This window comes from Oenanthe melanoleuca, linkage group LGE22 (assembly GCF_029582105.1).
Source record: "Oenanthe melanoleuca isolate GR-GAL-2019-014 linkage group LGE22, OMel1.0, whole genome shotgun sequence".
Lineage (NCBI taxonomy): Eukaryota > Metazoa > Chordata > Aves > Passeriformes > Muscicapidae > Oenanthe > Oenanthe melanoleuca.
The window spans coordinates 1,583,148-1,599,888 of record NC_079363.1 but is presented as its reverse complement, the minus strand read 5'-3'; the positions used below and the strand labels follow the sequence as shown (position 1 = coordinate 1,599,888).

The window sequence follows — 16,741 nt, the reverse complement described above, 5'->3', positions numbered from 1 at the left end:
ACCCGTAAAAGTTCCCAAATCTTTATGGCAGGAGGCACTTTCACACATCGGGCCATAAAACCCTGAAGCCATAAAAACCAGGGGCCATAAAACCCTGGGGCCATAAAGCAGGAGCCATAAAACCCCGCTGACCTTCGAGCTGTGGGGCTGCAGGAACCCTCGGGGCAGGAGAACCCATCGGGGCCGTGGAAACCTTTGGGGTCTCCAGAACCCTCTGGGGTCCATAAAATCCTGTTGGGATTTTATTTGGGTCTGTAGAACCCTTTAGAGTCCATAAAATCCTTTTGGGGTCTCCAGAACACTTCAGAGGAGGCATAAAAACACTTTGGTGTCCATAAAATCCTTTGGGGTCTGTAAAATCCTTTTGGGGTCTGTAGAACCTTTTGGGGTCCATAAAATCCTTTTGAGGTCTGGGGAATCTTTTAGGGTCAACTAAACCTGGGGTCTGTGGGACACTTTGGGGTCTGTGGGACCCTTTGGGATCCACAGTCCCATTGATCTCCAGGGATCCCTGGTGTCCCTGGCACTCAGCGGGTGACACAGTGACAGGGACATGGTGCCAGGTGTTGCTCAGGACCCATCTGTGTCCCCAGTGTCCCCAGTGTTCCTGCTGTCCTCCCTGTCCCCAATGTCCCTACTGTCCCTACTGTCCCCATGTCCCCAGTGTCCCTCAGTGGGTGATGTCCCTACTGTCCCTAATGTCCTCAGTGTCCCTCAGGACCCTGATGTCCCCAATGTCCCCACTGTCCCCAATATCGCCAGTACCCCTATGTCCCCAAAGTCCCCACTGTCCCAATGGTGTCCCTCAAGGGGTGATGTCCCTACTGCCCCAAATGTCCTACATGTCCCCAGTGTCCCTGCTGTCCCCTCTGTCCCTCAGCGTGTCACGGTGACGGGCACGCGGTGCCAGGCGTTGCTCAGCACCCCGCGCAGGCTCCAGATGGGCGCCATGTCCTCAGTGTCCCCAATGTCCCCAGTACCCCAATGTCCCTGCTGTCCCCAATGTCCCCAGTGTCCCCAATGTCCCTGCTGTCCCCAATGTCCCCAATGATGTCCCCAGTGTCCCCAGTGTCCCTCAGCGTGTCACGGTGACGGGCACGCGGTGCCAGGCGTTGCTCAGCACCCCGCGCAGGTTCCAGATGGGCGCCATGTCCCCAATGTCCCTGCTGTCCCCAATGCCCTCAGTGTCCCCAGTGTCCCCAGTGTCCCCAATGTCCCTGCTGTCCCCAGTGCCCTCAGTGTCCCCAGTGTCCCCAATGATGTCCCCACTGTCCCCAATGTCTCAGCGTGTGACGGTGACGGGCACGCGGTGCCAGGCGTTGCTCAGCACCCCGCGCAGGTTCCAGATGGGCGCCATGTCCCCAATGTCCCCAATGTCCCCAGTGTCCCCAGTGTCCCTCAGCGTGTCACAGTGACGGGCACGCGGTGCCAGGCGTTGCTCAGCACCCCGCGCAGGTTCCAGATGGGCGCCATGTCCCCAGTGTCCCCAATGTCCCCAGTACCCCAATGTCCCCAATGTCCCCAGTGTCTCAGCGTGTGACGGTGACGGGCACGCGGTGCCAGGCGTTGCTCAGCACCCCGCGCAGGTTCCAGATGGGCGCCACGCTGTCGGGCTGCACGTTGTAGCTGCTGTCCACGGCCTTGCAGACGATGTCCAGCCGCGCTCCGGCCGGCGCCGCCGCCCGCAGCTCCCACAGCGCCCAGGCCCAGCCCCGGCCCCGCGCCGGCCGCGCGCCCAGCTCGGCCACGCGCCACGTGCGGCCGCCGTCCAGCGACACGTCCACCTGGGGAGAGAGAGATCATTAACATTAATTCATTAATTAATTAGTATATAGACATCCAGCCCCGCGCCCAGCTCGGCCACGCGCCACGTGCGGCCGCCGTCCAGCGACACGTCCACCTGGGGAGAGAGAGATCATTAATTAATTCATTAATTAGTACATAGACATCCAGCCCCTGTCCAAGGACACGTCCACCTGGGGAGAGAGAGATCATTAATTAATTCATTAATTAGTACATAGACATCCAGCCCCCATCCAGGGACACATCCACCTGGGGAGAGATCATTAATATTAATTAATTAATTAGTATATAGACATCCAGCCCCGCGCCCAGCTCGGCCACGCGTCACATCCGGCCCCCATCCAGGGACACGTCCACCTGGGGAGAGATCATTAACATTAATTAATTAATTAGTATATAGACATCCAGCCCTGCGCCCAGCTCGGCCACGCGCCACGTGCAGCCTCCGTCCAGGGACACGTCCACCTGGGGAGAGAGAGATCATTAATTAATTCATTAATTAGTACATAGACATCCAGCCCCTGTCCAAGGACACGTCCACCTGGGGAGAGATCATTAACATTAATTAATTAATTAGTATATAGACATCCAGCCCCGCGCCCAGCTCGGCCACGCGCCACGTGCGGCCGCCGTCCAGCGACACGTCCACCTGGGGAGAGATCATTAACATTAATTAATTTATTAATTAGTATATAAACATCCAGCCCCGCGCCCAGCTCGGCCACGTGCCACGTGCGGCCGCCGTCGAGGGACACGTCCACCTGGGGAGAGAGAGATCATTAACATTAATTAATTAATTAGTATATAGACATCCAGCCCCTGTCCAAGGACACGTCCACCTGGGGAGAGAGAGATCATTAACATTAATTAATTAATTAGTATATAGACATCCAGCCCCTGTCCAAGGACACGTCCACCTGGGGAGAGAGAGATCATTAACATTAATTAATTAATTAGTATATAGACATCCAGCCCCTGTCCAAGGACACGTCCACCTGGGGAGAGAGAGATCATTAACATTAATTAATTAATTAGTATATAGACATCCAGCCCCCGTCCAGGGACACGTCCACCTGGGGAGAGATCATTAACATTAATTAATTAATTAATTAGTATATAGACATCCAGCCCCGCGCCCAGCTCGGCCACGCGCCACGTGCGGCCGCCGTCCAGGGACACGTCTACCTGGGGAGAGAGAGATCATTAACATTAATTAATTCATTGATTAATTAGCACAAAAACATCCAGCCCCTGTCCAGGGACACATCCACCTGACGGGGAGAGATCGTTAGCATTGATTAATTAATTAGCATATAGATGTCAAGCCACTGTCCAGAGACATGTCCACCTGGCAGGAGAGAGATGGTTAATATTGATTAATTAATTAATTGGCATATAGACATCCAGCCCCTGTCCAGGGACAAGTCCACCTGGGGGAGAGATAGTTAGTATTGTTTAATTAATTCATTAATTGGCATATAGATGCCCAGCCCCTGTCCAGAGACACATCCACCTGACGGGAGGAGAGAGATCATTAGTATCGATTAATTAATTACATATAGATGTCTGGACCCAGTCCAGGGACATGTCCACCTCGGGGTGGAGAGATCGTTAGTATTGATTAATTAATTCATTAATCAGCATATCGATGTCTGGCCCCGGTCCAGCAATACATCCACCTGCCAGGGAGTGATAGAGCTCATCTGTATTGATCGATTGATTAATTAATTAATTAATTAGCACATAGATGGGGGAAATGGGGGATGGATGGGAAACAGGGATGGATGGAAAATGGGATGGGAAAAGAGAGATGGATGGAAAATGGGGTAGGAAGAGAGGGATGGATGGAAAACGGATGGGAAAAGGGAGATGGGGAAAGAAAGATGGATGGAAAATGGGAATGGGAAAAGGGGGATCGATGGATGGAAAATGGGGTGGAGTGGTTGTGCGGAATCACCAGGACAAGGGGATGGGATTTCTGGGGAAAACAGACAGGAAAAAGGAGCGGAATCTCCAAGAAAAGCGGGAGATGCGGGACCGCCGGGAACAGGAGCTGGGACGGCCATTCCCATTTCCCCACCCAGCCCCGTCCCCGGCTCACCCTGACCACGTCCCTTCCTCCTCCGCTCCACGCGTATCCCTTCACCGTGATCTCCCCGGCGGGCACGGCGGCCCCGGGCCGCGGCTCGGTGATCGCCGACTGCACCGGCAGCTCCTGGATGGCCGGAGCCGCTCGGAAATCCACCGAATCCCAATCCACGGACGGGCAGAACCCTTTGTAATCGTTCTGCTGCCAGTGGCTCGGGCTCTCGGACGGTGACACCACCACGCTCCGCAGCCACTTCACGCTGCGCGCCCCGACCACGCCGGGCACCAGAACCCGCACGGGGAAGCCGTGATCCCGCGGCAGCTCCTGCCCGTTCATCTCGTACGCCAGCAGCACCTCGGCCTCGGCGCTGAGCGCTCGTTTTAACGGGATGGACGCTCCGTAAGGAGTCCCCGAAGCGTCCACATCCAGCCCTTCGAAGCACACGTGCCACTCGCCATCATCGCCGCTTTTGTCGCCCACGCCGGCGGCCAGCAGCACGTCGCGGAGCCGCGCTCCTCCCCAGCGGGCCGTGCTGATGGCCCCGATGTCCCACGCCAGCCCTTTGACCGGCCGGACGCGGCTCATCTCGGATCTCCGGTTACCGGCGCATTGAAGCGTGGCGATCACTTCGTGTTTCGGGAAGCGCTGGCGCAGCTCCGACAGCGACAGCGACAGCGAGCGGCCACCGGGACCCTCCACGCGCAGCCGGTACGAGCCCGGCTCCACGGCGGGCACCGGGAGGTGGTTGCGGGTGAAGAAAAGCTCGTTGGGGGTCAGGAAACTCTGGGTCAGCAGCTCCGGGGGCGGCTCGGCGTTAAAAGGTTTCAAGCTGTTCACCCGCAGCGCCGGGTGGCGCGGGGGGTCCCCCGCGAACGGGTCCGCGGTGTCCCCCGCGGGTGGCGCGGCGTCCTCGGGGCTCAGCTCGCCCACTTTGTAGTCACGGAGCAGCTCCAGCACGTGGGGCTGGCTGTGAACGGCGTAAAGAGCCCAAAAAGGCTCCAAGGCTCCTCCGGCCGCCAGCAGGATTTTGTCCGGTCCCCCCGGGTGCAGCTCCACGAAATCGGTGACATCGAAAACCTCGGAGCCGTAGGTGACCCAGACGCGGTCGCTCGGGGTGCGGTGCTGCGCCACCTCGGCCCGGGTGTAGCGGGGATACTGCGGGCGGGGGGCGGCCTGGGCGGCCTGGGCGATCTGCGGGCACCGGGAGGGGTCAGCGGGAACCCCCCCGTGCCCCCGGGATGCCCCTGTCCCGGTGTCACCCCTTCCCCGGTGCCACCCCGGTCCATGATCCCCTTGTCCCGGTGCCACCTCCGCCCCGGTACTGGGGCCCGGGGGGAGTCTGGGGAAATCTGGGGGGGGGTCCGGGCGATCTGCGAGCACCGGGAGGGGTCAGCGGGAACCTCCCCGTGCCCCCGGCATGTCCCTGTCCCCTTCCCCGGTGCCACTCCCTCCCCCGGGATCCTTCCCCCGGTGCCACCCCCGTTCTGAGTTCTCGCTGTCCCGGTGCCACACCCTTCCCTCGGTATCCGCCCCCCGGTGCCATCCCCTTGAACCCGGGATCCACCCCCCGCTGCCACCCCCGCTCCCGGTTCCCGCTGTCCCGATGTCACCTCTCATCGCGATCCGCCCCTTCGGTGCCGCCTCCCGCCGCGATCCAACCCCACCCCCGGTGTCCCCGTCCCGGGGCAGGACCCCGAGGTGACACCGCCCTCCCACCCCCGGTGCCACCACCCCCGGTGTCGCTCACCCTCCGCCGCCGCTCTCCGTAGGCCAGGACGGCGCCGAGCCCGAGCAGCGCCGCCAGCACCGGGGCCGCTCCCCGGTGTCCCCCCGGGGCCGCGCTACCGGCGGCCAGCCGGGAGCAGCCGCGGGGCAGCTGCATCAGCGGCGGGAGCCTGCGGGGACAGCGGGGTCACAGCGGCCCCGGGACACCGGGGGGACACCGGGGGGACACAGCGGGGCCGCTCCTACCTGCGGGCAGCCATGGCCCGGAGCAGCAGCATCGCGGCGGCGGCGGCGGGATGGGAGAGCGCGGCTGGGGCGGGCACCGGGACCGGGACCGGGACACGATCCCGGTGACGCTGCCGGGGGAAGCGACAATCAGGGACCTCTGCTGCGACACCGCTGCCCGGTTCCCCGCTCCGGTTCTCCCTCCCGACAGCCCCAGTCCGGTCGGTCCCGGTTACTCCCAGCCCATTCCGGTCCCGGTTGTCCCCAGCCCGGTCGCTCCCAGTTGTGTCCTCCAGCTCGGTCCCGGTCCCGAAGTCCCCAGCCCCATCCCGGTCCTGGTTGTCCCCTCCCCCAAACCCATCCTGGTCCCGTTTCTTCCTGCTCCCAGCGCCATCCCAGTCCCGGTTGTCCCCTCCCTACCCCATCCTGGTCCCGGTTGTCCCCTCCCTAGCCCCATGCCAGTCCCGGTTGTCCCCTCTGTAGCCCCATCCCGCTCCCGGTTGTCCCCGCCGCAGGCCCATCCCGGTCCCGGCTGTCCCCAAACCTTCCCGGTCCCCATTGTTTTCCCGCCAACCCCAGCGGGATCCCGGTTCTCCCTCCCCTCAGCCCCATCCCGACCCCCACTCCCATCCCGGTCCCGGTTGTCCCCAGTCCCGTCCCGGTCCCGGTCTGTCCCCGCCGCGCACCTGCGTAACGGTTCCGGTCCAGCGACGTCCCTGCGGGCGCGGCCCTTTTAAGAGGGGGGCGATGGGCGTGGCCACGCCCCCTTTGTCACGCCCCCTCTGTTTACTTTAACGGGGGCCCAGTGGGCGTGCCCTCATCAGGGTGGGCCCCACCAGCACCGCCTTAAAGAGGCAACACCACGCAAAACACCCGGGGGGTCTTAAAGCGGCAACGCGGATTTAAAGGGGCAGCGCCGCTCCCGAATTTCCCGGTGGGAATTTGGGGGAAAAAATGGGAAAAACCGACAAAAACCGGCAAAAAACAGGAGCCATCAGGCAGCTGCGAGCTCTGATAAGCTTTATCAGGGCAGGGCCACCATCTGGAAGCGGCTGTTGGCACCGGGTGGCCCCGGTGTTGTTGCCACGTCCCCTCCCTGAGCACACAAAAAGTTGGGAATTTTTGGTTTTTTTGGGATTTTTTTTTCCTTGTTTTTTTTTTTTTTTTTTTTTTGTCCTTGTTCGGTTTTTTTTTTACTTTACATTAAATACATGGGTAAATCAGCGACCCGAGGTTGTGGTTACCACGATTGTTATTTCACCGCGAGGGAGGAGCTTCCCAAAGCAAAGGAAAAAAACAAAATAAAATAAAAATCAAATCAAATAAGAGGAAAAAAGCCGGAAAAAAAGAAAAATGAAAGAAAGAAAGAAAAAAAAAGAAAAAAAAAGAGCGACAGGAGCTGCAGTGTCCCTGATTGGTCCAGGCTGGGACTTGGGGGGACACCACCTTGGGGACATCGGTGTCACCAATTCCAGAGGCTCTGGAGGGCTGGGAATGTCCCCAAGGTGTCCCCGAGGGTGGGGACAGGGCCAGGACCCTGCAGAGCTCTGTCACCACCTTGGGGACATCGATGTCACCAATTCCAGAGGTGCTGGAACACCGGCAATGTCCCCAGAGTGACCCTGGGAATGTCCCCAAGGTGACCCCGGGCATGTCCCCAAGGTGACCCTGGGAATGTCCCCAGGGGCTTCATACGGGACCGGGTCCCTCCACCCCACAGCCACCACCCCCCACGCCTGGGGGGACAATTCTGGGTGTCCCCAAGTCGGGGTGGCACCAAATTTGGGGCGGCACCACTTTGGGGTGTCCCAAATTTTGAGGTGTCCCCCTGGGGTGGCAGCACCCCGGGTGTCCCCTGCACAGGGGTGGGGACACCAAGGGTCCAGAAGGGACAAGGACAAAGGGCAGGGGAGTGGCACTGCTGTCCCCTCGCTGGGGACACGGGGACAGCACCCAGGGGACATGTGACCATAAAGTGCAAACTGGGACAGCCCCAAGATGGGGACAGGGACAAACTGGGGGGCACTGGGAGGGGACTGGGGTGGCACCTGAGGGGTGGCCATGGCTGGGATCACCTGGGGGACATCGTGGCCACCATGACTGGGACCAGCTGGGGACATCACTGGTGGCCAGGATCACCAGGGGACATCATGGTCACCATTGGGATCACCGGGGGACATCATGGCCACCACTGGGACCAGCTGGGGACATCACTGGTGGCCAGAATCACCTGGGGACATTGTGGCCACCACTGGGACCAGCTGAGGGACATCACTGGTGGCCAGAATCACCTGGGGACATTGTGGCCACCACTGGGACCAGCTGAGGGACATCACTGGTGGCCAGAATCACCTGGGGACATTGTGGCCACCACTGGGACCAGCTGGGGACATCACTGGTGGCCAGAATCACCTGGGGACATTGTGGCCACCACTGGGACCAGCTGAGGGACATCACTGGTGGCCAGAATCACCTGGGGACATTGTGGCCACCATTGGGACCAGCTGGGAGAAGTCATTGGTGACCAGGATCACCGGGGACATCATGGCCACCAAGACTGGGACCAGTTGGGGACATCACTGGGGGTCAGGATCACCTGGGGCATCGTGGCCACCACTGGGATCATCAGGGGACATTGTGGCCACCCCTGTGACCACCTGAGGATGTCACCTGGAGTGACCCTGGCCAGGACCATTGGGGACATCCCCATGGCCGAGGTCACTCAGGGGCCACCCCAGATCCCAGGGCAAGGTCCCCTCAGTGTCCCCAGATGTCCCCAAACGTCCCCAGGCGCTTGGGACCCACCAGGGGGCGCTGCAGCTCCTGTCCCCAACGGGAACGGGGCAAAACCAACGAAAACTCCGCAGAAACCGGCGCCGGGCCCCGGGGAGATCCATCCCGGGGGTCTCTGGGATCCCCAGATCCTGGGGGGATCCTGGGGGGGATCCTGGGGGGGATCCTGGGGGGGATCCTGGGGGGTCCGAGCGTCCGAGGCGCCAGGATCCCGCGGGGACGGACGGACAGTCCGGGGATCCTGGGGAATCCAGTCCCGGCCGAGCCGCCCCTGCCGAGGGACGGGGAGCTGGGACAGGGATCCGGCAGGATCCGGGGATCCAGGAGGGATCCGGTGGGTCCTGGCGAGATCTGGTCAATCCAGGAGGGATCTGGAGGATCCTGGCAGGATCTCGAGGATCCAGGAGGGGTCTGGAGGGTCCAAGTGGGATCTGGAGGATCCAGATGGAGTCTGGAGTATCTGTGCGAGATCTGGAGGATCCAGAAGGGTTATGGAGGATCTGTGTGAGATCTGGAGGATCCAGATGGGATCTGGAGTATCTGTGTGAGATCTGGAGGATCCAGAAGGGATCTAGAAGGTCCAGGCGGGATCTGGAGTATCCAGGTGGGATCTGGTGGAGCCAGATGTGATCTGGAGAATTTTTGTGAGATCTGGTGAATCCAAAAGGGATCTGGAGGATCCAGGAAGGATCTGGCAGATCCAGAGAAGATCTGAACAACCTGTGTGAAATCTGGAGGGCCCTGATGGGATCTGGTGGATCCAGAAGGGATCTGGAGGATCCAGGTGGAGTCTGGAGTAGCTGCATCAGATCAGGATGATCCATGTGGGATCTGGTGGAGCCAGATGAAATCTGGAGAATCTGTGTGAGATCTGGAGGATCCAGGTGGGATCTGGAGGAACCAGGAGGGATCTGGAAAGGATCTGAAGAATCTGTGTGAAATCTGGAGGATCCAGGAGGGATCTGGTGCCGAGGGGGAGCCTTGGAAGCTTCAAAAAGTGCTGGGAGAGGAGCTCAGAAAGAGTCCCAGGGCTGGGATGGAGCTGAGATCCAGGCTGGGATTGGTGGGATCCTGGCTGGGATCTGGGCTGGAATTCTCCCAGGATCCTGGCTGGATCCTGCTGGATCCCTCAGCCCTGACCCAGACCCTGCAGGCTGGATCCAACTCGATCCCACTGGATCCCAACTGGATTTGGGCCAGATTCTGGCTCGATGCTGTCTCAATCCTGGCTGGATTTGAGCTGGATCCTGGCTTGATCCTGGCTGGATTTGGGCTGGATCCCACTTGATCCTGGCTGGATTTGGGCTGGATCCTGTGGGATTCCCTCAGTTCCTGCAGCCCTGTGGGCTGGATCTGGGTTCAATCCCGGCTGGATCCCAGTGGATCCCAGCTGTGATCCCACTGGGTTCCTCAGCTGCTGCAGCACTGGATGTGTCCCTCCAGGCTGGATTTGGGTTCAATCCCAGCTGTGATCTCACTGGATCCCTGGGATCCCCAGGACCCCTCAGTTGCTGCAGCACTGGCCCTGGCCCTGTGGGCTGGATCTGGGTTCAATCCCGGTGGATCCTGGCTGGATCTGGGTTCAATCCTGGTGGATCCTGGCTGGATCCCAGTGTTTTCTGGCTGTGATCCCACTGGATCCTGGGATCTCTCAGTTGCTGTAGCACTGGATGTGGCCCTGTGGGCTGGATCTGGGTTCAATCCTGGTGGATCCTGGCTGGATCTGGGTTCAATCCTGGCTGGATTTGGGTTCAATCCCAGGGGATCCTCGTGGATCCCGGTTGTGATCCCACTGGATCCTGGGATCTCTCAGTTGCTGTAGCACTGGATGTGGCCCTGTGGGCTGGATTTGGGTTCAATCCTGGTGGATCCTGGCTGGATCCCAGTGTTTTCTGGCTGTGATCCCACTGGATCCTGGGATCTCTCAGTTGCTGCAGCACTGGATGCGGCCCTGTGGGCTGGATTTGGGTTCAATCCTGGTGGATCCTGGCTGGATTTGGGTTCAATCCCAGGGGATCCTCGTGGATCCCGGTTGTGATCCCACTGGATCCTGGGATCTCTCAGTTGCTGCAGCACTGGATGTGGCCCTGTGGGCTGGATCTGGGTTCAATCCTGGTGGATCCTGGCTGGACCTGGGTTCAATCCTGGTGGATCTGGATTCAATCCTGGCTGGATCCCAGTGGATCCCTGGGCTCCCAGGACCCCTCAGTTGCTGCAGCACTGGCCCCTGCCCTGCGGGCTCTGCTCGCTCAGGTCCACGCCCCGGCCCCGGCCCCCGGCGCCGCTCGTGCTCTGGGGCTCCGTCTTTGGCAGCTTCTTGGCTGGAACCCGGGAAATTTGGGTTGTTTGGGATGGTTTTGGGTGATTTAAGATGATTCAAGATGATCTGGGGTTTATTTGGGGATGATTCGAGATGATTTGGGGTTGTTTGGGATGGTTTGAGATTATTTGGAACGGTTTGAGAATGACTCGGGGTTATTTGGAATCATTTGGGGCTGTTTGGGATGGTTCAGGGCTATTTGGGGTGGTTTGGGTTTCTTTGGGGATCATTCGGGGTTATTTAAGATGATCTGGGATTATTTGGAATGGTTTGGAGTTGTTTAGAATGATTTGAGAATGGTTCAGAGCTATTTGTGATTATTTGGGGTTGTTTGGGATGGTTCAGGGTTATTTGAGATGGTTCAGGGTTATTTGGGGTGGTTTGGTGTTGTTGTTTGGGTTTATTTGGGGTTGTTTGGGTTTATTTGGGGTTGTTTGGGTTTATTTGGGGTTGTTTGGGATGGTTCAGGGTGGTTTGAAATGATCCCAGATGATTTACTTTGGAAATGGGGCCCCAGCCCTGAATCCTGGGTTGGGGCTGGAACAGACCCCCAAAAAACCCCTGAGACCCCTCAGAGCCCCCCCAAAATGCCTCAGAGCCCCCCCAAAACCCCCCTGAGCCCCCCCTCACCGATGGCCAGGAACAGGTCGTTGACATTCATGGCTGTCTTGGCCGAGGTCTCCATGAACAGCAGGCTGTTGTCATCAGCATAGGCCTGGGCTTCCTGCAGCACAGGGTGACCAAAAACCCCCAGAAACCCCCCAAAAAACACCCAAAAACTCCCAAAACACCCCCAGGAACTCCCCAAAAAAACCCCAGAAAATCCCCAAGAAAACCCTCAGAAACCTCCCAAAAAAACCTCAGAAACCCCCTAAAAAAACCCCCAGAAACTCCCCCAAAAAATCCCAGAAACTCCCCAAAGCACCCCCAGAAAATGGCCAAAATGGCCCAAAAAATGGCCCAGAAACCTCCCAAAAAATCCCCAGAAACCTCCCAAAAAAAGGGCCCAGGAACCCCCCAAAAAACCCCCAGGAACTCCCAAAAAAAATCCCCAGAAACCTCCCTAAACACCCCCAGAAACTCTCAATAAAATCACAGAAATTCCCCAAAAAATCCCCGAAACTCACCAAAAAAGTCTCAGAGACTCCCCAAAAAACCTCCACAAATTCCCAACCCCCCCCAGAAACTTCCAAAAAAATCCCAGAAATTCCCAAAAACGTCCCAAAAATTCCTTAAAAAAAATCCCAGAAATTCCTAAAAAAATCCCAGAAATTAAAAAATAATTCACAGAAATTCCCCCCCCAAAAAATCACAAAAATTCCTAAAAAAAAATCACAGAAATAGCTAAAAAACATCCCAGAAATTCCTAAAAAATCCCAGAAATTCCTAAAAAAATCCCAGAAATTCCTAAAAAAATCCCAGAAATTCCCAAAATTCCCAAAATTCCTGAAATGCCCCAGTCTCACCTCGTACTCCACCATCCTCTTGCTGGCCAGGTCAGCCTTGTTCCCAGCCAGGGCGATGACGATGCTGGGGCTGGCCTGGCGCTGCAGCTCCTTCACCCAGCCCCGGGCCCGGGCAAACGTCTCCTGGGGGGGGGGATTGCAGACTGAGACCCCTCCTCAAATTCCCTCAGACCCCTCCTCAAATTCTCTGAGAACCCTGAGACCCTTCCTCAAAAATCCTGAGATACCCTGAGCTCCCCCTCAGCTCCTTCACCCAACCCCGGGTGCGGGCAAACATCTCCTGAGGGAGGGGATTGCAGACTGAGACCCCTCCCCAAATAAACTGACACCCCTCCTCAAATTCCCTCAGACCCCTCCTCAAATTCCCTGAGACCCCTGAGACCCTTCCTCAAAAATCCTGAGATCCCCTGAGCTCCCCCTCAGCTCCTTCACCCAGCCCCTGGCCTGAGCAAACCCTCCTCAAATACACTGAGACCCCGGAGACCCTTCCCCAAATACACTGAGACCCCTGAGAACCCTCCTCAAATTCCCTCAGACCCCTCCTCAAATTCCCTGAGAACCCTGAGACCCCTCCTCAAAAATCCTGAGATCCCCTGAGCTCCCCCTCAGCTCCTTCACCCAGCCCCTGGCCTGAGCAAACCCTCCTCAAATACACTGAGACCCCTGAGACCCCTTCTCAAATATCCAAATATCAAACCCCTCAGAACACCCTGAACCCCCCAAATCTGCCCCAAATCCCCTAAAATCTTCCCCAAATCTGGTTGGTGATGTCACAGACCACAATGGCGGCCTGAGTCCCTTGGTAGGACCCCCTGAGACTCCTCCAAACCCCTCAGGACCCCAAATCTGCCCCCAAATCCCCACCAAACCTCTCGGGACCTCCCCCAAGATCCCCAGACCCTCCTCAGACTCCCCTGAGACTCCTCAGACCCCTGCGAACCCACTCATAACTCCCCCAAACCCCCCCCAAAATCCCCTGAGACCCCCAAATCCTCCCCAAATCTGCCCCTCAGGACCCCCCCAAGCCCCCCAGACCTGGTTGGTGATGTCATAGACCACGATGGCAGCCTGGGCCCCCCGGTAGTACATGGGGGCCAGGCTGTGGTAGCGCTCCTGCCCCGCCGTGTCCCAGATCTCAAACTTCACCGTGGTGTCATCCAGGCACACAGACTGCGTCAGGAACGCCGCTGGGGGGGCAAAACGTGTCACCAGGGTGTCACCAGGGTGTCACCAGTGTCACCAACCCAGCCAGGGATCCCTCACTGCATCCCAAACCCAGCCAGGCACACAGACATGAACACCGCTGGGGGGGAGCAAAAAATGTCACCACTGTCACCAACCCAGCCAGAGAGCCACCACTGTGTCACCAAGCCAGCCAGGGACACCTCAGAGTGTCACCAACCCAGTCAGGGATCCCTCAGTGCATCCCAAACCCAGCCAGGCACATGGACTGAGTCAGGAATGCCTCTGGGGGGACCAAAAAGTGTCACCAGTGTCACCAACCCAGCCAGGGACAGCCCAGAGTGTCTCCAGAGCGTCACCAGTGTCCCCAACCCTTCCAAAAAGCTCTCCCCGCACCCCAAATCCCACCCAGAAGAGCCTCAAATCCCACCCAGGATCCCCCAGAGCCCTGTGGGATCCCCAGATCCCAGCTCACCGCCGATGGTGCTCTCCTGGTAACCCTCCCTGCACCCCAAATCCCACTCTGGAACACCCCAAATCCTCCCCAGGACAGCCCCAGACCCCTGTGGAACCCCCCAGACCCCTGCAGGACCCCCAGACCCCTGCAGGACCCCCAGACCCCAGCTCACCGCCGATGGTGCTCTCCTGGTACCCCTCCCTGCACCCCAAATCCTACTCTGGAACACCCCAAATCCTCCCCAGGACAGCCCCAGACCCCTGTGGGACCCCCAGACCCCTGCAGGACCCCCAGTCCCCAGCTCACCGCCGATGGTGCTCTCCTGGTACTCGTGGAACTGGCCCTTGACGAAGCGCAGCACCAGGCTGGACTTGCCCACGGCCGACTCTCCCAGTAGCACCAGTTTGAACTGGCAGATCTTACTGGGCTGGGAGTGCCCGTTGGGCCGCTGGGCCCCGCGGGCGGCCATGGCCCCGCAGCCACCGCTCAGCTGGGACGGGCTGGGAGCGACTGGGACCAACTGGGATGGGCTGGGACCGGCTCCTGCCGCGATCCTGCGGGGACAACAGGGATCTGCTGGGATCCAGCTGGGGTGGGATCAGCACTGGGATCAAATATTGGGATGGGATCAGCACTGGGATGGGATCAGCACTGGGATCAAATATTGGGGTGGGATCAGCACTGGGATGGGATCAGCACTGGGATGGGATCAGCACTGGGATGGGATCAGCACTGGGATCAAATATTGGGGTGGGATCAAACACTGGGATGGGATCAGCACTGGGATCAAATATTGGGGTGGGATCAGCACTGGGATCAAATATTGGGGTGGGATCCAGCTGGGGTGGGATCAGTACTGGGATCAAATATTGGGGTGGGATCAGTACTGGGGTGGGATCAGCACTGGGATCAAATATTGGGGTGGGATCAGCAGTGGGGTGGGATCAGCAGTGGGATCAAATATTGGGGTGGGATCCAGCTGGGGTGGGATCAGCACTGGGATCAAATATTGGGGTGGGATCAAACACTGGGATGGGATCAGCACTGGGATGGGATCAGCACTGGGACGGGATCAAATATTGGGGTGGGATCAGCACTGGGATCAAATATTGGGGTGGGATCAAACACTGGGATGGGATCAGCACTGGGATGGGATCAAACATTGGGACGTGTCACCCCACCAGGATAACCCAATTGGGATGGGATGATCACACTGGGATGGGATCACCCAGTTGGAATCACCCCTGTGATTTGCCACGCTGGCAGCCCAGGGGATCCCAAATTCAGGGGGATTCTCAGTTCTGGGCAAGGATCGGATCGGAGGGATCCCAAATTCTGGGAGAGCCTCGGTTCTGGGGGATTCCAAATTCCAGGGAATCCCAAATTCTGCGGGCATCTCAGTTCTGGAGAATCCCAAATCTTGGGGGAACCCAAACTCTGAGGGAATCCCAAATTCCAGGGACCCTCCATAAAGAGAGGGAGAAACAACCCCAGAATGGAAAAGAGAAGGGGAAAAACCCTAAAACAGCGAGGAAAACATTCCCAAAATAGGAACGAGGATGGAAAACACCCCCAAAACAGGGGGGAAGCACCAATAATGGGGAGCGGGATGGAAAAAACACCCCCAAAACAGCGAGGAAAACATTCCCAAATCAGGAACGAGGGAACCCCAATAATGGGGAGGGGGGGGGAAAAAATCCCCCCAAAATGTGGGAACCCCCTCACAACGAAGCAGCGCCGCCCCCCTCAACCCCAACCCGGCCAAACCGCGACCCCTCCGGGGAATCCCGGCCCGGAACCCCTCGGGATGAAGCGGCCGCGGCCCCTCAGGCCTCAAATCCCCTCCTCAAATCCCCACCGGGGGGTCCCGCCCTCAGCGCCCTCAGCTCCCGGTTGCCCTCGGCTCCCGGTTGCCCTCGGTGCCCGGTACCGCCCCCTCAGCGCTCCCGGTGCCTCCCCCCGGTACCTCCGGGCCCTCCCGGCGCGGCCCCGAGCGCACAAACAGCGGCTCCGCCAAGCCCTCACGGAGGGGGCGGGACTAAGACAAGCCTCGACCAATCAGCACAGAGCCCGCCTTCACCCTCCACCAATGGGATGCAGGAATGGCACCGCCCCGCCTGGCTCAACCAATAGGCGGTGGCTAAACGATGATTGACAGCGCGGCCAACAATAGGAAGGAACAGCGAGAGTGGCCAATGGGGAAAAGTGAAGGCGGTGAGGAGGCGGGGCTTGGAGCGATTGACGTGGCAGACAGCCAATGGGAAGCGGAGACGCGCGGGTGGGCGGTACAGACAACAAATAAGGTGACCGAAGGGGGGCGGATCCCTCCGGCAGCATCAGCCAATGGGAAGGCAGTGAGAGAGATGAGGCATCAGCCAATCAGAGAAGGCGCTGGCTATGATTGACAGCGGAGAACGCCGGGACCAGGACGGACCAATCAGAGCGCGGCGATGGCGATGTGGGCGTGGCCATAATCGGGCGTGGCTTATAGGTCAAGGGGCGTGGCCTGAAAGGCGCCAGTGGGGGGGATTTGGGGACATTTTTGGGGGGGTTTGGGGACATTTTTGGGGGTCTCAGAATAGGGGAAAAGGGAGGTGACAGGCCAGACCCAGAGGTGACAATAACACCCTGACCACCTCCCTCCCCCGCCACCCCAAAAAAAAAATCACCCAGGAAATTTC

General features: G+C 58.8%; 2 protein-coding genes and 1 long non-coding RNA gene across 5 annotated transcripts; 1 reads left to right on the top strand and 2 right to left on the bottom strand.

The window, feature by feature from the left end:
* Positions 1-1,492, top strand: LOC130265748 (uncharacterized). The gene is made up of 3 exons (XR_008842665.1): positions 1-639; positions 675-761; positions 1,240-1,492. It is a non-coding gene; the product is annotated as an uncharacterized LOC130265748 (long non-coding RNA).
* Positions 1,493-1,499: 7 nt separating this feature from the next.
* On the bottom strand, positions 1,500-7,004 carry SUOX (sulfite oxidase). Of its 2 annotated transcripts, none has more exons than XM_056514965.1 (5): positions 6,529-7,004; positions 5,864-5,973; positions 5,640-5,787; positions 3,905-5,083; positions 1,500-1,784 (listed from the first exon to the last, which is right to left on the bottom strand). In XM_056514965.1, the coding sequence occupies exons 2-5, from the start codon at positions 5,893-5,895 to the stop codon at positions 1,530-1,532; spliced, it is 1,614 nt and encodes a 537-aa protein (XP_056370940.1). In that variant the 5' UTR covers positions 5,896-5,973; positions 6,529-7,004; the 3' UTR covers positions 1,500-1,529. The 2 variants fall into 2 exon arrangements, with proteins under 2 accessions (XP_056370940.1, XP_056370939.1); XM_056514964.1 differs by lacking the exon at positions 6,529-7,004 and adding an exon at positions 6,461-6,487.
* Positions 7,005-7,094: 90 nt separating this feature from the next.
* RAB5B (RAB5B, member RAS oncogene family) lies at positions 7,095-16,079 on the bottom strand. Of its 2 annotated transcripts, XR_008842660.1 has the most exons (7): positions 16,027-16,079; positions 14,367-14,614; positions 13,457-13,608; positions 12,422-12,544; positions 11,586-11,679; positions 8,316-10,956; positions 7,095-8,285 (listed from the first exon to the last, which is right to left on the bottom strand). XR_008842660.1 is itself a non-coding variant. In XM_056515026.1 (6 exons), the coding sequence occupies exons 2-6, from the start codon at positions 14,527-14,529 to the stop codon at positions 10,841-10,843; spliced, it is 648 nt and encodes a 215-aa protein (XP_056371001.1). In that variant the 5' UTR covers positions 14,530-14,614; positions 16,027-16,079; the 3' UTR covers positions 7,095-10,840. The 2 variants fall into 2 exon arrangements, 1 of the variants encoding a protein (XP_056371001.1); XM_056515026.1 differs by having other exon boundaries at positions 7,095-10,956.
* Between the last annotated feature and the right edge of the window lie 662 nt (positions 16,080-16,741).

Coding starts and splice junctions, on each gene's coding strand:
- SUOX (XM_056514964.1), bottom strand. Junction 5,084..5,639: donor ACGGAGAGCGGCGGCGGAGG/GTGAGCGACACC, acceptor CGGTGCCCGCAG/ATCGCCCAGGCCGCCCAGGC. Junction 1,785..3,904: donor GAGGAAGGGACGTGGTCAGG/GTGAGCCGGGGA, acceptor CTCTCTCCCCAG/GTGGACGTGTCGCTGGACGG.
- RAB5B (XM_056515026.1), bottom strand. CDS start 14,529: ATGGCCGCCCGCGGGGCCCAGCGGCCCAACGGGCACTCCCAGCCCAGT. Junction 12,545..13,456: donor TCTATGACATCACCAACCAG/GTCTGGGGGGCT, acceptor CCCCCCCCCCAG/GAGACGTTTGCCCGGGCCCG. Junction 11,680..12,421: donor AGAGGATGGTGGAGTACGAG/GTGAGACTGGGG, acceptor CCTGTGCTGCAG/GAAGCCCAGGCCTATGCTGA.